Here is a 24,772-nt window from a genome sequence, read left to right as displayed (position 1 = left end):
ACGAGGAGAACATGCAAACTCCACACAGGCGGGGCCGGGATTTGAACCCCGGTCCTCAGAACTGTGAGGCAGATGTGCTAACCAGTCGTCCACTGTGTCGCCTCCATGATCTTTATATCAAAATTAAATTGAGAAGTTCAATTAATCACACTGAACAATTTGTCAACAAAGGTTTTTTGGCGTTGCAAAAAGCCAACAGTGGTGTTTCAATTGTGTGTCTTAAAATTAGTGGCAAAAGCATGACGACTGTTTATAATTAAGCCTATAGTGATGAATATTTGAATTTGTCTTTATCGCAGTCTTATCACACAAATCATTCCAAGCATCCCTCACATCGATAGAGATCATGCATTCAGTCTCATGCGACCACATACATGTGATGTGGCGTGACTTATTTTTGAGGCGGTGCCGTTCCTCAGAGCCGCATGGACTTAAATGTGTATATATGTGTGCGTCTGTAAAGTACACCAAGACACAAGTGAGTGATGTATGTTATTTGCTGTTTTATCGTGGGTTGTAAGATGTTCGCTGCTTGCTTTTTTGTTTGTTTATTATTGAAATATATCAACATATGTTGTATACTGCATATTTACTCTTTGTTCATTTATCAATTCAGAATCATTTAAATCTGCACTGTAAGGCATCTAAGAATCAAGAATTTTTCTGTTGAGGTGAAACTGTGCTTATTTTATTTTACTGGTCACTAGTCAATCACAGGGCACATATTGACATACAGCCATTGACAGTCAAAGCTCAAGTCAAGATCCAAACCCTGATCCTTTTGACTGTGAGGCAGACATACTCGCCACATGCGTCATCCAGCTGCCCACCACACATAATAATAGAAAGGGAACACAAAATAAGCCGTATTTCCACAAAACTTGATGCAGCTTTTTCCATCTCACCTACACAGAAGCTAAATCAATGGCAGCGCAGAGCAAGGGTTACTTGAGTGGGCTTTCAAAATGGACTCAACATACTGTACGTCTCTGCAAGGCAGTAAGACCAACACATTTCAACAATCTAATAAGATAAAATCATCCATCCATTTACTGAGCCGCTTATCCTCACAAGGGTCACGGGAGTGCTGGAGCCTATCCCAGCTATCATCGGGCAGGAGGCGGCGTACACCCTGAACTGGTTGCCAGCAAATCGCAGGGCACACATAAACAAACAACCATTCGCACTCACATTCACTCCTACGGGCAATTTAGAGTCTTCAATTAACCTACCATGCATGTTTTTGGGATGTGGGAGGAAACCGGAGTGCCCGGAGAAAACCCACGCAGGCACGGGGAGAACATGCAAACTCCACACAGGCGGGGCCGGGGATTGAACCCCGGTCCTCAGAACTGTGAGGCAGACGCTCTAACCAGTCGTCCACCGTGCCGCCAAAAATCATTTTTAATAAAATAAAATAAAACAAAATATCATAAAATGTGTTCTAATACTACACTAGAATTAAATATGATGTGGATAACAACATTTTGGATGTGAACTGTCATATAATGCATGCAAGTGGCACGATTAACGGGTAAATATTCCAAAACGCAACAGGAACAACCCGACCCAGACTGCAATCTAAACAAACATCTGCCATCCGGCAAACGTCTGCACAGTGTTGCACAAAGATCCTAGTAAACAAAGAAGCTACAAAACCCTAGTAGCTGACCAAAGTCACGTTCACATGCAGTATTTAATATTTCATTGTTGAAGCCTGTAAGAGCCAGGTTCCCTCTGTGAAGTAGGTACAATATGCGTGGTGCTGCCAGCAGCACCACGCAGCCACGAAATGCTTAGAGATATGCAAGAGAACTGAGAAACCTCATTAGGAGTTCTTATGAAACAAAGAACAATAATCCTTAAGTGCAGTGGAATAGCAGTTGAAATTGACCCGGGAACTATGATATTATATAACCTCTGACGTCATGGTGAGCCAAATAGTCATTTTAACTTTTGAAATAAACTGCGTTTTTGCTTTGGCTTATGTAAACTTAATATATGTTTATTTTGTTAGATATTATTCAAACACATTGAAATTGTGTTCTACTTGTGTTCATAAATTGTGAGGTTGGCCTTTGAATGTGAGCGTTAACGTAAAGACAGCTTTGCAAGTGTCACAGAATGGCTGGAAGCACCATTATGAAAAATAACGGTTGTGGCTCATATAAAGTAAGAGCTTTCGCTAATCACGAAAAGAACTGTTAGTATGAAATAATGCAAACATTTGGTCTCCTTTTGTCACATATGCAAATTACAATGCTCTGTGTCACAAATACGTATTAGTGACGCCAGTCCCAACAACAGCCCCACTGTACAGTACTGTCATGAGTCCAAGGCCACTCTGGGCCAGGCAGCGCTTGAAACCTGGACCTTGTGTTCATGTGGGTAAAAGTGGGTGGGTGTGTTTCTGGTGATAGTGATTTTGTCCCTACCGGAGCAAGAGTCCACAATGCCACATTCCATTCTGCTAAAGGTTCACCACCCCGGCCAGACAATAAGCGGGAGGGCCGCGCCCTGCCAGGGGTGGAGGGGGAAATGACTTGCTGCTCACCCTGAAATAGACTCACCCCTACTTGTCCTCCTCCATTCCCACCATGCAATAGAGACACTACATTTTACAGCAGTAAAGTAATCCCTCGTTTATCGGGTGGGGGGGTGGGGGGTTAGATTCTGATCTGCAATAGGTGCATTCCGTAAAAGTAGCAACCACATATTTTTTTAATTATTACATATTTTAAAGCTTGATAAAACTCCCCAGACTCTCATTAAGGCCCCTTTATTCTCCCGCGGTCGCGCGGCTGACAACGCCCGCATTGCATCACGTGACCGACAAATTGCCCCGCGTGGCCCGTCTGTGTAGCTTGCCGGGCACACGTCAAAAATTGTTGATGTGCGTCGAACGCCGCGGAGATCATCTCTCGTGTTTGGTCCGTTTTAATCACTTGCTGTGATGACGTACTCAGCGTGCCCCTTGGGTCTACATACCATCTACGCCGCCGCCTTCTCGATCGATTTTGCAGCATAATTAAACGTATCATCTGGTAATCTAGGTCCATTTGTTCTAGCAGACAATACCAGTCGTAGCGACACCCCCGACTTGGAGGTGAACTGCAGTACATTTTCAAAACTGCGCGCGTGGGTTGCGCTCGAGTCGCCGTCCGCGCGAGTATAAAGAAGCCTTTGGTCTTCCCCGCTCTCCTATCAACCTCTGCCGTGCTCTTATAAACACTTTCTGTACTTTTAAACAACTTTTAAACTCTAAACATACAGTAATGCACAGTAATAGACTACTGTACACTATGTGCATTTTATTCCTTAAAACGTGTTATAATACATTTTTCGTTTTTTGGGTGTTTTTACAGTTTCAATGTTTTAGGCTAGGAAGTGTTTCTTTTACCACCAAAAATGTACAACATACCTTAAAAATATAGATATAGTGAGGGAAAACTGCACATGACTTTCTTTACCTCCTCTTTGTTTTTGTAGATATGTATACAGTGGTGTCTTAACTAACCAGTTTAATTTGTTCCTTGACGCTCGGAACTCCAAACACGGTAATCTCAAATCAACGTTCCCTATTGAAATTAATAGACATTTATCTGTTAAAGCCATCCAATAAAACACCATCCAAAAAATTTGTAATGTTTTTTTTTTTTTTTTTGGGTGAGAAAAATAGCACAATACAGTATTGGGCTATATGAAAACATACAAGAATAACAGGAATGTTAACACATTTGTTTGTATACCATGATTAATTCATTGTGCTTCTTCTGGTCTGTGTGCCTTGGCCACCAGGCGGTAGTATAATATATACATATGAATGTAGCGAGAGTAATCTTTGTAGTAAGTGCACTGCACCGATCTCTGCATTCCTGTGATTCGTGTTCAAATGTGTTAACACGTTTGGCATAAAGTATTGCTAAAATCATATCGCTAGCCATGATGTGCAGTAGGGAGAGGCTGAGCTGCACTGTATTTGTTTTCGGAGAAGCTTGTGGCTAGGTCACAAGGCAATTACAGTTCCTGTCCCTAACGCAATACTGTACGTATGTCCCGTGTGGGATATCTTACCGTTCTGTACGGCTCTTTGCCAGATTTTCTGTTCCAAAAAAATCAGAGTACGAGTACTTGTACCATAATACCCTTAACAATGATGAGTTGTGCTCTTCTACCATGCGTTTCTAGTGCAACTCATATACTCATACTTTCTCTAAGTGTCCTGGACTCTCTCACATTAATCTATGAGTTGTCTTTGTGAGCTTGAAGGCAAGAGAGGAACGTTGGGGGATTCCGCTCAGCAGGGGTGGAGGGTTGAGGACAGGAAGAATGGCTGAGGAGATAAAACTTGTTGTTTGATAGGACTGAGGTGTCAGTCAGCGGCAGGTCATCTAGATGTGTTTACAAAAAAAAGAAGACTGTGCTGCAGACTTTAGCCACAGGGCTGAACCTGTGAGCAGATCCTCAAGATAGCCCAGTCTGTTAATTTTGTCTTATCAGTCTTTACCCCCGCTGTGTTGTCTGACATTGTCTATTTTCAGGCCTTTCCCCTATTGTGCGTATTGTAATGGGAACCCTCTTGAGAATGTAGCTTTGGGGTCTTTTGTTGCATTTGTCCCATCCTGGAATGGAAGTCGGGGACAGTAGTTTGCTTTGTTTCCCTCCTCTGCCTGCCTCGCAGCCGGTCCAATGGTCCTGCTTGAAATCCAACACCCCCGTGCCGCCTGGGAGAGTGGTGCACCACATGCACTCAAGAGCATAAAACCTGCAGTGTGTTGGTTAAAAAGGGACCAAGTTCACAATGGTGAAGCCATCAAACATTTAGTGCGTTCGTCTGGGGCGTTGTTAATCTGTGGCAAAAACGACACATGACAATCACAAGGCCCTCAAGGCTGCCTGATTTGTCATGACACCAAGTAACCATGGTGCCTGGCAGAGTGTCACAGTGCAGTTGCTCTTGATACTGATCAAAGGAGCCAAACTTGTGGGAGCACCGCCCCCTCTCAATGAGGGAATGAGAGGAGAATAAGCAACGGTAGAGACTTGAAAGACTGACCAGCTGAGCGTGACAGCTTCACTGTCACGCGCAGCATACTGTAGCAGATGCTTGGACAGAAGGAGGCCAATTGATACTATTAAAAAACAAAACCAAACAAAAACTACACTTAGACATTTCAGCTCTTTTTGTTCTGCTGCAGTAACAGAAGTTGTGTCAGATGAGCAGGTCCGTGCATGAGGTTAAAAGAGCTTGCAGCCAGAGATGCTTCACATTGTGTGCATGGCATGCCTGCAGTTGCGCTAGTAGAATGAGTGGCAGCCCTTCAGCCCCCCACAGACAACGCAAACACACACTCCTTGGTACTCACACAAACCACAGACTGCCTCCCCTCCATCAGCCGTGCAGCTAAAACCACTCTCCATTAAGCACAATGTGCAGTGCAGCCTGTCAGCACTCAACAGATGATACAGCTTTTTTGGGGCTAATACCCATATCATATACTACATATTTTAATATACAATATAGTGTTAATATGAATGCATAAATTGTATTGAATTGGAGGTACAGTACTAATCTGATTCTGTGGTGTGGACCATTCCCTTGATATCACAATGACTACAAATGGGCATATGACTGAAGTTCACGATTAACAAATGATTTTCCAAATATTTGTATGTGCACTCCACCAACACCAGAACCAATCCACACAATTGAGATAAAGATGACAACTCCAGCTCCTAAGAAAGAAAATCTATGAGCGAGTCAATGCAGCGTCTGATTCGAAGAGGCAATCTTGTGACTCACGTGTGTTTGGGGAATATAAAATGAGGCCTGGCATTGTTTCGGAATGATTGGTATTCAACACAACTTTTTCCATTTTTTATGCCAAAGCCTTGCAGAAGCGGAAATTCAAAGGACACACTCTGCTTTAGCTGCCTGAGAGGCTGCACTTGTGCGCTTACTGGCCACTTCATTAAGTACACCCTCACGGTCCAACAGCTGTATAAAAACACAAATCCACCTGATGTTTAGTTTTGATCACACTGTGATGGATGGGCTATGGATTGAATATTTTGGTAACCATTGTAGTTGTACAGTGATATAGCGTGCTGCATCATATTAAGAGCTGTTTCTAGTATTTGGGTTACTTTATTAAATAGGATGTGGCAACTCATAGTATTGTTATCATTCTAAAAGCGTTTTAAAAGTGTTTTATATACAGTAGATTTTGTAGTCGTGGAGGAGATCTTACTTACATGATGGAAATAGATTTCATATTATATTTCCTGATGTTAACTCAGTCATTGCAATATTACTTCCAGCTACAAATGAATGACTCGGGTGGAAAAATGCCACTTGTTGGTCAATTCTGAATGGAAAAACTAAAAGTTACAAAGTACAATTTACATGTAGTCCATACATAAAATCCCATTTTCATTTTTTCTATAAGGCCAATATCTTTACATAGCAACCTTCGGATTATGGTGTTCACATGAGTTACTTAAAGAATATACAGGGAAAAGCCAAAAGTCACTTCTTAATCCTGTTTACATATTACTGAGCACTGCATTGTGGAGCCCACAATATGTCATACATCATACTTTTCTTTCAAGGGCCAAGCTTCCTTAAAACACAGAGAATAACTAGAGATGCGAGCAGCTATAATCGGGCCCTCGCATCACCGGCCCCGTTGGGGTACTGGCAGTTTGAGTTCCTGGCAGTTTGGGGTGTTGTCACGATGAACGGCCGCAAATTGCCCCCGGGTGGTACGTTGGACACCTCGCTGTAGGACATATGAAAAGTTATGTCCCATATTGAATAAATGTGGGATATTATTATAGTAATATATATAGTATATAGTAATATTGGTAACAGTAACACAGTTTGCTGCACATTGCGCAAAAAAAATTGTATGAAGTTACATAGGACATTATGTCATATTATCTCATAATGCACCAAATAGAGTGGAAAACAGTATGTTGGTTGACCTCTGATTTGTTCAGATTTTGAGACAAACTTTCTTAGAGGACCAAGTGGAAGAAAAATTCTACTGTTGAAATAAGTATTTAACCAGTAGAAAACATACGATGAGGCACGGCGGGCGACTGGTTAGCACATCTGCCACGTAGTTTGGAGGATTGGGGTTCAAATCCTGGCCCAACCTGTATGCAGTTGGCATGTTCTCCCCGTGCCTGCGTGGGTTTTCTCCGGGCACTCCGGTTTCCTCCCACATCCCAAAAACATGCATGGTAGGTTAATTGACAACTCTAAATTGCCCGTGGGGGTGAATGTGACTGTGAATGGTTGTTTGTTTATACTGTATGTGCCCTGCGATTGGCTGACGACCAGTTCAGGGTGTACCCCGCCTCTCGCTCAAAGAGAGCTGGGATAGGCCCCGGCCCGCCCGCGACCCTAGTGACGATAAGCGGTACAGAGAATGGATTGATGGAAAACATACGATGACACCAAAACACTCTTAACCTTAATAAAAGTGATAATGCTTATTGTGAAGCTGGAGTCTGAATCTGAGTCTGTTTCACTTCAACTTCTGGAGAGTTTTTCTTCTGTTCTCACATTCTTCTTCTCATAATACTCCTTGTTGATGCTGCTCCTTCTTTTGGATAAGTTTGGCATTAAATCCATCCATTCTCAACGCCGCTTATCCTGTTCAGGGTCGCGGGGCGCTGGAGCCCATCCCAGCTGACTTCGGGTCCAAAGGCGGACGACACCCTTAACTGGTCGCCAGTCAGTCGCAGGGGACACACAGACACAGACAACCACTCGCAGTCACATTCACACAGAGTGGGAACTGAACCCACGTTGCCCGCACTGAAGTCTGGCGAATGTACCACTATACCATCAGTGACCAAGTTTAGCGTTAAAACCACAAAAAGTACACCGGAGTCAATCCTTAATTCTCGCTGATTTGTTTTTTCATTGCCTTAATGAATACCACGTGTTTCACGTTCCTACATGTCGCTGCTGTCCCTGTTTTTTTTTTTCCACCTCAAAAAATCCCAATGATCTCTATAATAATATTCTCTCGTTACATCTGTCAGTAAAGTAATGACCCTATGTTGACCCGTTCAAATGTAGGCTGTAAAAGTAAAACATCATCAGTATAAATAAGTACTCAAGTAAAGAACAGATACCTGAAAAATGTAAATAAGTACAGTAACAAATTATTTGTACTTCATTACTTCCCACCACTCATTGTTCCACAAAAACCACTAAGTCTGTCTGATGAATGAATTGTGCATGACAAGGTATTATAACTGTATTGCAGTTCAATTGTGTGTTATTCATTGGTTCTACATCCATTATATAGACATCCTAATTGAATTGAAGGCTTTCTAATGAAGTGTATAGCTGCAAGCCTGCTGGAGTGGCAAGCTGATCAAGTTGAGCGTGATTCTTTACATTGCTCATGCTATTTCCCTTAAGCAACATTTATGGCCGTCCTGCTGTTACCTTTTGCCTCCTGGGGGCAAACAAACCAGCAGAGGATGCCCTCCTAGGATAAGAAGCGGATTAGGAAAATACTCGTTAGTTGCAGCCTAAATTGGATTACTTGTCCCCCCAGATGTTGTCTGATCCCAGTCAGGACACATTGTGGTTCCTCTCCCATAGGTTAGCTTGTTTACATGTACAGTATGTTTCACATTTGGTTCCCTCTCCTGATTTCCCTATTGTTTACCTTTAGAACAGCTGTGTTCAACACATACACGTACTGTAATATCATTGTTAATGCTCCATTTTGATTTATTTTTTAATTTCTTTTACATGCAGTACCTCTCCTTTTGTTCTTCTTCATTTCGAGTTTTTTGTGTTCAGGTTTTGCTTTAATGTCAGGATGTTGGTCGGCGCAGAGGGAAGCATATTGAGAGAAGATGTGTCAACATTTCCTGTGTAACACGTCCCTCCTCTTGCCACTGAGCGGTTGTTCATCACGACACAATGTTACTCGACACAATAGAGAACTTCAATACATGGCATTGACTTTAAAGCAATTTAAACTGTTGGTACAATGAATGCATCACATGAAATGAATAAGTAACTTAAACGTAATGTAATTGAATGTTACTCAAATTCCGTATGCTATAAAGCAAGCTATTCTGCTACAAACTTCAGGACAACCTTTCGTGTACACTTACACATTGTAAATGAGATTCAATACAAGAGCTTCATCAAAAAAAATTGATTTCAAAGATAATAATCCTCAGAAGTGTATTCGTTTAACAATAGTTTTATTATTGTGGTAGAGGTTTGCACTTGTGCAGAAATGTATCATACTGCTTTGTCCACCAAATATATTATGTATATAATTTACATATTGTTCAGCGACAATGATAAACACATTCATGTTATCTTTATAAAAGCTCAAATATGTCATGTATATTTCATTGTTCAAGTTAACCTAATGTTGTGGCTAGGGTGTGTAAAACCTGACATTGCGAAGAATCGTCTTCCAAAAGCATAAACGCAGGTGAACCAATTTGGGTCGAGATGCTGTATGTTGCTATGCTCCCTCATCAAATAGGGCAGATTATCCTGCTGAATAGTGCAACATATCAAGATAATATGAAGGACTTCAACAAAATCAATGATGTGATCTTCATCTGCCTTCATTTCTTCCTGTTTACATCACAAATGCTTCAGTCCTTGGGGTAGTATCTGCTGAAAACAACCTTTCATAAAAGGCTGTCCGAAGCATGCTATGTTGCACATGCAGTGAAGAAGCACAGCTTTGTGGGTCTTTCAGCCACAGATAAGGTTGTCGCCGATTTGAGTTGATTGCATGTTAGGGAGTTATCAGTTAGTAATTAGCAGTAAACTCCCTCACTACTCTGCTTTAACACATCCGGTACATCTGAACAACTTAGCTGCGTTTATCGGATTGTTGCTGTGCACCTGCAATGTGCACCTCAATAAAGATTACAATAAGGTAAATGAGCAGCAGAACCACGTCAGCATGTCCTTTTGGGTCACCTTCGAGGCTTTTGTGCGTTGACTGTCTGTTGTACTAGAGCGGCTCCAACTACCGGAGACAAATTCCTTGTGTGTTTTGGACATACTTGGCAAATAAAGATGATTCTGATTCTGATTCTGATAAAAATGCACCAAAATTACACACATGTACCACTTAACCAGTCTCACCTATACCTTGCGGCTAGAAGTCATGTCAGCTGTGTGGAGATACTTTAAGGGTAGCCACTAAACACGGGTGACAACACTTTTAGCCGATTGCATATTATACTCTGCTCAGCTGGTGATGAAGGTGGCCGCCCTGGAAACCAGCCACCAAGCGATGGTTTGATAGAGTATGACATCAAATGTCAGGTCTTTTTTTTTTTTTGGGTCATTTTAAATTGTGGTATTCTCAAGAAGCAGTCTTGTATTTCTTTTTACCCACTTTGTCCCACTTCTTCGTATCTTATCTATGTACGCCTTTGACACAGCGCCCCCATGTGTTCAGAGTAAGACAACATAACTGCAATGCTTTGTGTTACAGGCTACATTTAAGTGAAATGTGTGGCGAGACGGTTAGAAAAATATGAAGTTAGATGTTAAAATGTCAGTAATGACCAGTTATTACTCTAAAAAAAAACATTTCTAAAACATTCTATTTGAGTAAAACTTATGCCATGTTCAAGAACACTTTGTGTTTTGTGTTTTTGAACAATATTTTGTTAAAATTAAACACATTTTCACTACAATTGCAAGACGTCATTGCATTATCAAGTTGCGGTACCCAGTATTGGGGAGTACTCAAATGTAAATACTTGTACTTATACTTAAAAAAGATTGATATCAGTGCATCTCTAGCTTCTACCTTCAAGGCACTGATGCCACTTTATTTGCAAAATAATGACGACATTTGTTGTAATGGAAGGAGTAGCTCAATTTCACACTGATGACACAGTATCACGACAAATGGGGCTTCAGTAAATTGACAGGGTTGTTGCACAGTTAAGGGGGAGGTGGGGAATACAGAGTAGCTTGTAGTAAACTTAATATCTTAACTTTCCAACTAACAGTAGGTACTGTACTAGACATATCTTATGTAGTAGATACAATTCTTGAGGCAAGAAGGCTGACAAACATGGTGGTTCAGGCCAGTTAAACTGAACATTAACGAAAGGATTAACTCCTAAAGATAGGAGAAAGGCGAGTGTCATCACTTTCCTGTGTGCTGTGTACTTTGGATTGCGTTAAGAGCTCTGCTTTGCACTTGAGGTGAAGGAAGACAAATCGCAGACAATCACTTTAGTGTAATGATTGACCCGCCAGCTGAAAGTCCAAAGTGCTTAACAGGTGCACATCTGATCAGCACACTCAATAGAAAAGTATCGCATAACTGTTGACTTCAATGTTCCTTGAGTAGGAGTTAAGATTTGTTATTTTCAAATATTATTTTAAATGGGATGGTAGGATCGATGAATGAGTTGCTTGCCTTAGTAAACAGATTCTTATGCTCGAATGCTGACTTTACACCACCGAGTCATTAAAACCAGAATTTCCCTATTGCAGGATAAAGTAGTTAACCACCGTGTTGACAGCAAACTCGCTGATACTGAACAGTACCTCTGCTGGTTTCAGGCAAAGAGTGTACTCCCTTTTTCCTCAGTTGCTTCAAGACATGATCACATGACATGACACTCCATTTCCACGCAATAAACCAAATTCGGGAACAATCGATTATTATGCCCATTCCTAATAGTTAACAATTATAAAGTAAGTTTTACAGTCATTTGACCAAAGAAATGTTGAATCATGGTGGCTCTCGCCAGTTTTTCTATCAAGGGGTTAGGAATAATGTCAATATAATTAGAGGTTGTACATTTTTGTCCCTGACAGAGGGCAGTAGCTAGGTCACAGCGACAAAGGTTATCCTGTCCTGACTCTCCCATGTGCTGTCACTCCTATAACTTGTCCAATGTTCTGACCGCTTCAATTCAAGATCTATTACAGTGTTCTCAGCTAAATAAAGAAACAGCTTCATCTCTGCAACGGAAGGGTGGTCCGGGGATTTAGGAGTTTTTTCCTGGATGACAATAACGCGTCCTGCCATCCCAGAAGGGGACTGGACGAGACAAGGCGAGACAAGGTGGTTGAAGGTCACCGCCCAGAATCCATTGTCCTCGTTAGCTCCCGAAACACGCCGGAAGGGGCCCCTTCCTCAAGTGCCCCTTTGGTTACCCCTCCTCAAAACTTCCCTCCAATCACACACTTTCATTCAAGAACCGCTTCCTTCCCAGCGAGCAGCTGGAGTCACGTGGAGCCCAAGTGCAGTTTTCTTTTCCTGAGGACTGTTACAAACACAATGCTGAGCACATCAGCATGCAGCAACCTCCTGCATGTTTGACCTGGGCATCATATTCATGCTTAATGATTCCCTGGAGCTCTCAGTCATCTTTGTGCCTCTTGTTCTTCATGAGCAGATGGTTGGGGAATTTTACAATTCATCAGTCCTGGCGTCCACACACACTGTATTAAAAATGTCTGCTTTCTTTCCTCTGCTCTCTTGCAGGAGGTGAGCCCCCAGCTGCGACCACGTCTGTGTGTGATCCGGCGAGAGGCAAACGGATATGGCTTCAACCTGCACAGTGAGCGGGCGCGACCTGGCCAGTACATCAGAGCTGTGGATGAAGACTCCCCTGCAGAGAGGGCAGGCCTGCAGCCCAAAGACAGGATAGTCCAGGTACTTACTGATTACCACAAAGCCAATGCTAGAATATAGTGACATGATGTCAAGAGCATGAAATGATCAGCTGTTGTACTCCAGAGCGAAAATATGTATTTTCATATATAGAGAATGTATTATCATAATTTTAGTCCCACAACGCAAACTAAATTTTCACTCTGAGTTGTATACACTGAAACCCCGTTCCACACCCACCTGCAATATAGAGAGACTACGAAAAGCCTTTATTCGATAGAACACACACACATATGGTTGAAACACTAACCTCAATAAAACACACTTCAACGTATTAAAACTTTTAAAGTATTCCTTAGCCCCTGTTCTTACGCTCTCACGATCACGTAATGGGAGATATAACATCACTTTGGAGAGACGAAGAGGCTCGCTCGCAGAGTTCTCCAAATAAGAGGCCAAATGTGCTTGCTTCAAGTTCTTTACTTGTCAGATTAATTGTACTGTAAAATTGACACATAGAACCAAACAGAATGAAACATTGTATATTTAAACACCAAAATATTTAGCCAAACCCTAAAATTTCGTGCAATTAAAGTACGCTAGTTTAATGCTAACATGTACTGCAAAACTCCATAGACAGGCTAACTGAAATTAGCCGACTGTCGACGTCGATTATAAATATTCAAACAACTGCTTTTTAACACATATAGGACAGCAACACATACAAACAGAGAATACAACAATACTCACGGGCATATAGTGTCTCTGCTCTGTGAGAACAACAAATATTGAAACGGCGCAGGAGGTGTAGGCATAATGAAAGAGAATGGATCTTTTTGGCTACTGTGAACATTTTTTTAAATGCCAAAAACAAAAATTAAAGTGATATGTCATTCATTCATCGGCACGGTGGACGACTGGTTAGAGCGTCGGCCTCACAGTTCTGAGGACTGGGATTCAAACCCCGGCCCCGCATGTGTGGAGTTTGCATGTTCTCGCCGTGCCTGCGTGGGTTTTCTCCGGGCACTCCGGTTTCCTCCCACATCCCAAAAACATGCATGGTAGGTTGATTGAAGACTCTAAATTGCCCGTAGGTGTGAATATGAGTGCGAATGGTTATTTGTTTCTATGTGCCCTGCGATTGACTGGCAACCGGTTCAGGGTGTACCCCGCCTCCTGCCCGATGACAGGTGGGATAGGCTCCAGCACTCCCGCGACCCTTGTGAGGAGAGGTGGCTCAGAAAATGGATGGATGGATATTTCAGCTCTTGTGATAAATGTCTGGCACGCAACATGACCATCAACAGCCCATTAAAAGCTGTCAAACCTAGACAGCAATAAAACCACTTGGGCGAGGATCACAAATAGAAAGTTAACAGACTTCCACACATGCGGCGAAACTACAAAACAAACATACTGTATGATATATGAAAAACAGAGTTTTTAAACATTTAAGCATTGCAACAATGTCACCCAGGGTCTGAGTCACTCAAATCCCTGGCTGGTACCAAAATGGTACCATCTTGTTTTAAACTTTCGTAAGTGCTACCTAAAGAGGAATGCGAGCTAATAGGCAATCTGTGAGGTCTTAAATTCCCTGGAGTGTAATTGTCTAACCATGGAATAATCAGTGTCATAAAGAATCTGGGTTATGACCACCTCTGGACTGGGAAGTAGTGCAGTACTCAGCCTGTCAGGACCTGGCTTGGAGGCTGGCGGCAAGGGGGACCATTTGTAATCCTACCGCTTTGAAAAGTATGGAAATTGACTTGTTGCTGGAGATGCAACATTTGAGGACTGACAAAGTTCCCTTGAGCAAAGCACAATTAATTAAATCAATTAAGACTTCTGTTGTTGTCTAGTGAACAACACTATATTTTCCCATCCATCCATTTTCTATATCTCTTGTTCCCATTAGGATTAAGGTGGGATGGAATCTATCCCAGCTGACTTTTTCCAAAAGGTGGTGTGCACCCTGGACTGGTCACCATCTAATCGCAGGGATAGTTTTTCTTCTGGTTCGAATTCGGGCTCTGGCTTCAGGTGTGGAGATTGTGTGTTGTGTGTTCCCCCTGCGCTTACGTGGGTTTTCTCTGGATACTCTGCCTTCCTCCCACATTCCAGAGACTCCAAACTAAGGACTCTAAATTGTCCATAAGTGTGAATGTAAGTGTAAGAGTGAGTGTGTTTGTCTGTACCTGTATGTGCCCTGCATTTTTCCAAAAGTCAGCTGATATAGACTCCAGCTCATTCACAACCCAAATACGGACAAAAGATATTGAAAATAGATGGATGGACTAATCTGTTATCAAACTAATAAACACCACAGAGAAACAACATTTATTTAAAGGAGGAATACAGTGAACCCTCTTAAGATTGAATATAACCTGTTAGAGGGTGCTGGTAGAATTTTGATTTGTTCGTATTTAGAAATTTCCACCAGGGTCAAATTTCTGCAGCCATAAAACCTTTATTTACTTTATTTATTATACATTTAATCCTTCATACAAGTGCAGAAATCAATTCAACAAATACTATTTGTTTCAACCTCTTTATTGTTATTTTTCTTTATTCAGTTAACACTGAGAAAGTGTGTGTGTGTGTGTGTGTGTGTAATTGCAGAAAGCAAAAAAAATAAAAAATAGAGTAAAAGAAAGTGGCTGTATAAAATATGGACGAAGACAGAGAGGTTGAACGGATTAAACTGCTGAGGGGCTTCCAGTCCCCCCAAGGGCCCCCAGACAGCCTCACCACCCACTGAGGAGTGGGGCTTTGTGGGGAGCCCACCGCCATTGTTGCGGCTATTACTGGCCGGGCTGCTATTGTCCAGCTTCCTCTCTGAGACTGGCTTAGACAAGCAGGTCCACCCTATGATGTAATTACACACACACAAACACACATTCTCTGAGACATTTCTCACATGTTTTCCCATGGTGATTTCATCCCAGCACACTGACTAGAAAGTTTCACCTTTACATCAATTCAGTCACATGAGAGACTCACAGTGGTAAACAGGACTGGTTATATTTGATGGAAATACCAGTGGGAACACATTTTTTGTTTGTCCAAGTTGGTGTTTGAAAGAAACGTGTGTACATGCATTTGTGCTCAGACTCCGGATTTCCTGACCTCTAGCAGACAAAGTGATAATATTGACAAAGAAATATTGTTTGGGAAACAAAGAAAATCATTATTTTTTTGTTTTGGGTGGTGTGTGTGTGTCTGTGTGTGTGCCTGTGTGTGTTCCTCAGGTGAATGGTGTGTCGGTGGAGGGCAAAACACACTCCGAGGTTGTGGCGACCATAAAAGCCGGCGGGGACGAGGTCCGCCTGCTCGTGGTGGACCCCGACACCGATGTCTTCTTCAACAGGTGCCGAGTGGTCCCCGCCTCGGCCCACCTGACCGGTGAGAAGCCACAAAATTGCACCCTCACGCTGAAGGCAGTTACTTTTCTATTGAGTGAGCAAATGACTGCAATTATCTTTTAATGTTCCACTGCAGCTTTATTGTCAGGAGACACCCTGTGTTGTCAACAGGCTGGAGGCACTAAAAAAGCAGGACCTTGCCTCCTGGTGGCTCCTGAAAGCTGCTGTCACACTCTCTTTATTCCTCTCTCTTCGTCCGGCTTGTATTTCTGTCATCTTTTTCTACCAAGAATCACAGACAGCGAGCACAGTGATTCAGAGGTGGCAAGGTAGTCACACTTGTTTAATTAAGTACTACTCTAGTAAAAGTACTACTCTAGTAAAAGTACAGGAGGCGGGGTACACCCTGAACCGGTTGCCAGCCAATCGCAGGGCACACATAAACAAACAACCAATTGGACTCACATTCACACCTAGGGGAAATTTAAAGACATCAATTAACCTACCATGCGTGTATTTGGGATGTGGGAGGAAACCAGAGTGCCCGGAGAAAACCCACGCAGGCACGGGGAAAACATGCAAACTCCACACAGGCAGGGCCGGGATTTGAACCCCGGTCCTCAGAACTGTGAGGCAGATGCTATAACCAGCCTCCCACATTCAACTCCTTAAGTAAAATTTAAAAAAAGTACAGCCTCTGAAATGGACTGGAAAAGTTTAAAGTACTTTTTTGTCTGTTTCGATAACTAATAAAAGCACAATAAGTGAAAACAATTCTCTGCACACAAAATAATTTCTCCCTTTTGTTAACTTGCATAGTACTCGTACACAGAAGAAAAGAAAAAAATTCACTGGGCATCAGCTTTGCTGCAAGCTAAATTCTGACAGGATAAACAGGGCTGCACTGACAACAGGTCCTGCATAAGCATGCATAACAAAAAGTGCTAAATTAGCAAAATGATAACAACGGAAAAATACAGCCTTACGTTATATTACCTTTATGTGTTTTGCCAGATTAGACAGAACGCCAGAAGTTGGTGGTCTTTAGGGTGCCATAGCAAATTTGCCATGAATAACAGCTGGTAACCAACAATATAAAATATATCTATATTTTAAATAAGGCCATGGTTGGCGAATACCTTACCTTCCTGGTTCACAATCCTCCACTGCTGCTATCGTCCCTAATTTTTTTCCCCCTTATAAGACCAGGCTTGACTTTACGTTTCCTATTCACGTCCATTTTTTTTATGTCATGTTGTCATCCACAGAGATTGAAAAAAGTAATGAACATATTTTGCCAAAGTTAGGAGTGGAAAGTACAGACAGATCTTGTCAAATGTAGGTAGTAAATGTAAAAGGTTGTCAGAAAAATAAATACTCAAGTAAAGTACAGGTACTTGAAAGATTACTTAACTACAATAATGAATTGTTTGTTACTTGCCATCATCACTGGATTTCCTGCATCCTCCCCTCATGTTTGATGAAGTTAATCTTCTTCAGATTAAGACCAGTGAAAACATTGCACTTTTTGAGTTTATTTAGTTGGACATTACTGGACTCTGTTATTCTTCACCCAAAGAGGTCAGAGGTGTGGAGCTGCTTTTTTTGGGTCAAATGTACTTCAGTTTAGCTGTATCTGGGAAAGCCCCAAGGGGGCGCTCTATCGTAGTCGAGCAATTGTGTCCGCGCGTGTGTGTGTGTGTGTGTGTGTGTGTGTGTGTGTGTGTGTGTGTGTGTGTGCGTATATGCGTGCGTGCGTATCCAAATAGTGCAACTCTGCTCCAAGACTCTCCTCATGTAGTCATGGTGCTGCCAGCTGTTGGCATGGCAACCCATGAGCAAAAGAAAGAAATGCACTCAATAGAGAAAACATTTATTTAAGAGATACTGCATTTTATCCTCACGCGCCCCGAAAGTAATAAACAGTATTTACAAGGATGAGTTGTGTGGTGGAGCGTTACAGGCCCAGTAACAACCAAAAGTGCTTTCGTCGAACTATTGGGCAAATGTTTCATAAACTTCTGGAGTGTTTCCATGATGGTCACTCTCCACGTCTTTCATTACAACAAGTGGCCCTGCAGGGAAGATATTCTCGTGAGGCGTTTCCCAGGTAACCGTCTGTTTTTTTGCACGCTGCCTACTCAGAGGACACCTGCCCACGCTGACTCCTAACTCCGCTGCCCTCACACGCACACACACACTGGCCAGCCAGTACTTTTGTTTGGTTTCCAAGGAGCTCACTCCGAGTGGCCTCTCAGCTTGGAGCTGCGCTGGGACATGGAGAGTTTTCTTTCTGAGCAAAGCCACACATACACATGTAATTTTGCACACACACACACACACACACATATACTGGCGGGGAGGACCCGAGGCACAGATTAATACTGAAGGACTTGCTATTATCTCCTGTAATATAGGCCATCAGCAGCTGTGTAAAGGGAACAGGGGGATGGAAGGTAAGAGATGGCTGCAGCATAAAGTTTTGGATGTTGGAGATCTTAAATCATACATGAATTTCCATGACAGAAAATGTTGTTGTCTAATGTTCAGTAGGCATTTGGTTCACTTTAGCAATAGAGGAGCAGCAGCTAAGTAAGCAGTGAACATCTCATTGAAGATGAACCACGTGTGAATAATAGATGATGTGCTCATACCTGTGCAGTGTAATAGAGTAGCTGTTGGTGGTGTGAAAGGCGAGTGGAGCTCTCTGCTCTCTGGTGCACGTCTTCAAGTGAAAGTATCCCAATATATCATTGAGATAACGTTTGCGTTGTTTACATGTCTACAGGTCCACTACCTGAGCCTGGTGTCAACGGAGGAACGGAGGAGAAGGTAAGACTTGCTAGCATGATGGAGCATCTCATTCCTTTGGGAGGAGATCAAAAAAGAAAGAATTGCTTGGCAGCAGAGTTACTTTCATATATGCTTTGCTTTTACAAGAGAAGTTGGATTCTGAGGAGTTATTAATCACCAAATTCCACTTGGACTGAACGTACTTTCCTGTGATTGTCTTCAGTGTGTACTGCACAGTAGAGAAGGCCCCACCCTAAATGCTTTCCATTAAAAAATAACTTTAGTTTTTTAACCAGCAACCCAGCCAATCAGCAATAAAAGAGTAAAACAATAAAAGTACAATTTATAGTTAAAGCACATTATGGAATGTAATTCAATAAAAACTGACTTGAATCATCAAATTGATAGCATTCAAATTACAAGCCCAATTCCAATGAAGTTGGGACGTTGTGTTAAACAGAAATAAAAACAGAATACAATGATTTGCAAATCATGTTGCACCTATATTTAATTGAATACACTACAAAGGCAATATATTTAATGTGCAAACTGATAAACTTAATTGTTTTTAGCAAATAATCATTAACTTATAATTTTATGGCTGCAACAAGTTCCAAAAAAGCTGGGACAGGTGGCAAGAAAGACTGAGAAAGTTGCGGAATGCTCATCAAACACCTGTTTGGAACATCCCACAGGTGAACAGGCTAATTGGGAACATGTGGGTGCCATGATTGGGTATAAAAGGAGCTTCCCTGAATTGCTCGGTCATTCACAAGCAAAGATGGGGCGAGGTTCACCTATTTGTGAACAAGTGCGTGAGAAACTAGTCGAACAGTTTAAGGACAATGTTCCTCAACGTACAATTGCAAGGAATGTAGGGATTTCATCATCTACGGTCCATAATATCATCAAAAGGTTCAGAGAATATGCAGAAATCAATGCATGTAAGCGGCAAGGCCGAAAACCAACATTGAATGCCCGTGACCTTCGATCGCTCAGGCGACACTGCATCAAAAACCGACATCAATGTGTAAAGGATACTATGCAAAGCAAAAGCCATTTATCAACAGCACCCAGAAACGGCGCCGGCCTCTCTGGGCCCGAGCTCATCTAAGATAGACTGATGCAAAGTGGAAAAGTGTTCTGTGGTCCGGCGAGTCCACATTTCAAATTGCTTTTGGAAATTGTGGACGTCGTGTCCTCCGGGCCAAAGAGGAAAAGAACCATCCGGACTGTTATGGATGCAAAGTTCAAAAGCTGGTATGGGGCTGCGTCAGTGCCAATGGCATCGGTAACTTACACATCTTTGAAGGCACCATTCATGCTGAAAGGTACATACAGGTTTTGGAGAAACATATGCTGCCATCCAAGCAACGTCTTTTTCATGGACGCCCCTGCTTATGCCAAATGCCAATGCCAAACCACATTCTGCACGTGTTACAACAGAGTGGCTTTGTAGTAAAAGAGTGCGGGTACTAGACTTGCATTCCTCCAGTCCAGATCTGTCTCCCATTGTGGCACATTATGAAGCGTAAAATATGACAACGGAGACCTCGGACTGTTGAACAGCTGAAGCTGTACTTCATGCCACCTGTCCCAGCTTTTTTGGAACGTGTTGCAGCCATACAATTCTATGTTAATGATAATTTGCTAAAAACAATCAAGTTTATCAATTTAAACATTAATATCTTGTCTTTGTAGTGTATTCGATTAAATATAGGTTGAACATGATTTGCAAATAATTGTATTCAGTTTTTATTTATTTTTAACACAACGTCCCAACTTCATTGGAATTGGGGATGTATTTGAAGGAGTGCAAAAACTCAACATGCTTCTCACATTTGTATTTTTGCTATCTCAACACAAAAAGGTTAACATGACATAAAAATACATAATAAAAAGTAATGTCAACTTTGTCAACTGCAAGTGTTAAATTCTGCACAAATATAGGAGAATAGTCTGCATTCTTCAACAGGTGAATGGAAAACTAAATGAGCTAGTGAGCAACCATATGAACCAAATATGTAAAACGGAGCCTTCCTGTTAGGAACTGTTTGTGCGGCATTGAAGGTCCTCTATTGTTATGTAACCTTCACTGATTAAAAAACTGAGTGGTGTTGCACAAGGTCGTCTGTCAGGTGGACTGAGTAGACTTTACATAGGTGTTGGTTTGGGTTAAAAATTCTTGAACTTTGATGGGTTTTACATGCTCATGTTTAGTGGGGTGTTGTTCTTCAACAGCGGGCTGCCGCAATGCAAAGTCCTGAAGTCGTCACATCAGCTCATTTGGGTTAATGAGTGCCGTAAAAGGACGGAAACATGTGACTTATTGAACATTAAATCCTCACAGGAAACACATGTTGGGGTGTTTTTGTTGTTGTTGTTTCATGAACTTTAGTGATGTTTTCCCCGAATGAATTCCAATTCCAGCACACAGATGGTTTAAATTACACCCCCCTGCACTAATTTAAATAGAAGTCTCCCACACCTCTCCATGCTCTATTTTTTACAAACGCGTTCATAATGCTTGTATATTCTTAGTGTCTGCTTTTATCAATATTTTAATAGTCATCATTTCACAAACTTTTGACAGCCCCTTTACAGACCCAAGCCTGCCTCCCTGTGGGGGTGTTTGGTACTTCACCAAGACTTGGCAAATGCAATCATTGAATAGAATAGAATAACTACTTTTATTTTCTGTCCAGGTGCACGTCAGTACAGTACATGTACATTGAAATGTCCCTTTACTTCTTGGAATGTTTTATCATTTGCGCTCCAATTTTTTACAGGGGTGATTGGCACTGCATAGCCATTCCAACCACACAGCAGTAAAACTGCTTGGCTCGCGACCGCCGTACTGCCCTGTTGTGTTCCACCCCGCCCCTTTCCTTCATGGTGTATGTAGCACTGTCTTCCCAATATAACCCCCCATCAATAAATTACCAACAATAAGCCCCCCCAAAAACTCCAAACTCCAATGTAGGAAGTTCTGTGTGTTTCACCCAAAGTCGAGCTCGTAAATACAATTCAGTCTTACATTTGAAAGGAAAATGAAGTATTAAAGCAAAATATGAAATAATAATAATAAAAACAACAACAATAATAATAATGATTATTATTATTATCTTTAGCGAGATAAAATAAGTGATACTGCCGGCAGGCAGTGCAGGGTGTACCCCGCCTCTCGGTCAAAGTCACTTGGGATGGGCTCCAGCTCACCCACGATCCTAATGGAGACAAGCAGTAAAGAAAATGGGTGGATGGATTTCTGAAGTCGACTTTATTGTTGGCACAGATACGGTAATGTTATGTTCATGTTTGTGTTTCCAGGTGAACGGCAGAGGGGCAGAGAGGCACTCCAAGCTGTCAGTCAGCCCTTCTCCGTCCAATGCCTCGTCCAACGCCTCAATCACAACCCCAACCACCCCACCTGAGGTATGTCACAGCACATTTACATATCTGAGGGCATGCAGTACAGTACCTTGACTTAGCAGTGCCCCAACTTACAAGTTCAGCTGTCGCTTGATCCATTTTTTTTTTTTTTTTTTTTACTCTGTGTTGCCAGCCCAAATTTTACATTTGAGCGAGTTCATTCAAGTGAAGTGAACAAACCGGTGTGCAGCAGTAGCTGCAGTTCAGTGTGTGAGTGATATTTGCGGTAAGGGTGGCAGTAGCTAGCAATCCGGCCGGCGTAAATGTTAAAGCGTGAGCCCGCAGCGCCGAATGAGTCGAGTTAAGCAGATGTATAGCGAGGGTCCACAAGAGTTAGTTTATTTGATGTTAATTGACCTTGGATTTTTTTTTTGGGGGGTGAGGCCACTGTTGCGCTGCTAGCCTGGAGAGGCTAGCTGCTAGCCCCTCTTGTGTTTGGCCACGAGCAGCTCAAAAGCGAGCAACAATTCCATAAAAACATTGAGTTTCTTATATGTAACAGAGTAAAAATACTGCACTTAGTTTCTCTACCTAAGAATAATTTTCACATATCTGTACTTTATTTTGTTATTTATATTTCTGGCAGCTTTCACTTTTATTCCACTACATTTCCTAAATGACGAGTATATTTTTACTCCAATAGATTTACCCCAACCATCTTCATTACTCGATACTGCAAAATGAGAATAAATCGTTCGTTGATATAATGCCTGAGCTGCGGCCCTGCCTGTACTGACGTGGTAGGGAGGTCATGGAAATGAAACAGAGGTCATCAGGAAGTCTTTATATGAACACAGAGATGGTGCGTGTCTCTCTCAGCTTGAGGCCTGCAGACACCAACTAATAGGACCAGGCTAACTTTGCTCATTAGCAAACACGCAGATGTTGGCAGATGTTTTATGTTTACTTTGACAGCAAACCTCAACTGGGATTGGTAATAAACAGTTTAAAGGCTCCTTTTGGAAGAATTGTTCACTATCTGCCCAACATTTTTACTCACAAGTTAAGGCAAAAATGATCAGAACGATGGCTTGTAGCGATTAAAAAATAAATAAATAAATAAAATAAAAAAACTCAGGCACTACTGTACTGTATGAGTGTATTGAGTAACGAGCTTGGTCATGGGACGACTTAAACTTGTAAGTCAAGGTACCACTGCATTTTACATGGAGGTAATAGCACTTTGTCTGGCTGGCCTCCAGGGTGTGGTGACGGAGGCCATCCCAGCTCTGAACATGAGCCTGCAGCAGGTGAAAGAGCTGGCCCATCAGAAACGCTCCAATAAGAGAGCCCCGGCCATGGACTGGACCAAGAAAAATGAACTGTTCAGCAACCTATAGGCCTTCAGCTCGCCTGACACACAACTACAACAATGACACCATTTTGTGTTGCAGTGATTCTCACAACGATCAGAAAGACCCTTTTTAAAGAAAAATCCTGTTTTATGAATGTTATATTCTTCGTTATTATTCATGAAAAGATATTCCGCAAATTATCTAATTGTAATGTACTACTAACCATGAACGACAACTGGACTCTGTTGAATGTGCGCATATGTGTGCTTGCGTGCCTTCTGCTACGCCCACTCACCTGACAATCAGTTTATTGTGTATCTTTTAGTTTATCAGATAATCTGTCAGAGTGGATCATACGTCTTAAAATGTATTTCTGTACACTTGCTAACAATAATTTTTGTGTCAATATTTGCTTCTAATGACAGCACTTCTGATTACGTGTTAGCACAGTTTTATGAGATAATAAATAAATAAAATGAGGATGAATGTCATTGCTGTCCTTCAAGAATGGGTTTTTAACTGGTAAAAAACACATAGTGATGGCTTTAAACAGGAATGATTTTAAAAGGGGTTTCTCTTAAAATGTATGTATATATCATATATCATGTATATTTTTTACATTTTTGATAGAATCAACTCCAAAATGAAAGTCAGATGAGCTAAAGCTTCTGATCTTTTAGTCTGTGTTTGGCATGACTCAACTTAAGACTCTCAGAGTTTTAAGTGTTTTATTTGCTCATTTAAAAAAAAAAAAAAAAACAGAATTTGTGAGATTTCTTTTTTCATTTCTCGTGATTTGTAGTTAGTTCGAGATCATATATGTCTTAACGAATGTTTCCGCTTCTCTAGATTGTGCGCTTTTGTGCAGTATTGCGATTATTTTCCAAATGAATGATGGACTTGTGTGTTGTTGTACGAGCCAGCCTGTGTAAGCAGCGAGTGAAGAGTCTCTATTGTAATAAAGCATAATCTTATGAATGTCATGTGTATTTACATGGCTATATATAAGATATAATTTTCTCTTGTAGGAAAATCCAGTGGGTTGTGATCACTAGTCAGAGAACAAAACACACACACACACACACACGAAATGCATAAAAACATTCTTTATAAAAACCAAATCTGTGAAACAATTTCTCCCCCACCCAAAAAAAATACTGGGAATTGAATCTGTTCTAAGTTAATAATATTTAATGCAATGTTTTAAGTAACATTTTAGTATTCTTAA

The 24,772-nt window shown here is 41.6% G+C and overlaps 1 protein-coding gene across 1 annotated transcript in view; it reads left to right on the top strand.

Moving 5' to 3' along the window:
* nherf1b (NHERF family PDZ scaffold protein 1b) overlaps positions 1-24,522 on the top strand; it is a 33,594-nt gene extending 9,072 nt beyond the window's left edge. Inside the window, exons 2-6 of the mRNA XM_061700948.1 lie at positions 12,531-12,701; positions 15,911-16,064; positions 18,813-18,856; positions 22,148-22,252; positions 23,452-24,522. Coding sequence (XP_061556932.1) covers positions 12,531-12,701; positions 15,911-16,064; positions 18,813-18,856; positions 22,148-22,252; positions 23,452-23,589 — 612 coding nt within the window. The 3' untranslated portion in view covers positions 23,590-24,522. The remainder of the gene's footprint in view (positions 1-12,530; positions 12,702-15,910; positions 16,065-18,812; positions 18,857-22,147; positions 22,253-23,451) is intronic.
* Positions 24,523-24,772: the final 250 nt, after the last annotated feature.

Source organism: Phycodurus eques, chromosome 16 (genome assembly GCF_024500275.1).
Source record: "Phycodurus eques isolate BA_2022a chromosome 16, UOR_Pequ_1.1, whole genome shotgun sequence".
Taxonomy (NCBI): Eukaryota; Metazoa; Chordata; class Actinopteri; order Syngnathiformes; family Syngnathidae; genus Phycodurus; species Phycodurus eques.
Note: the sequence above shows the minus strand (reverse complement) of the source record. Positions and strands in the feature narration are given on the sequence as shown.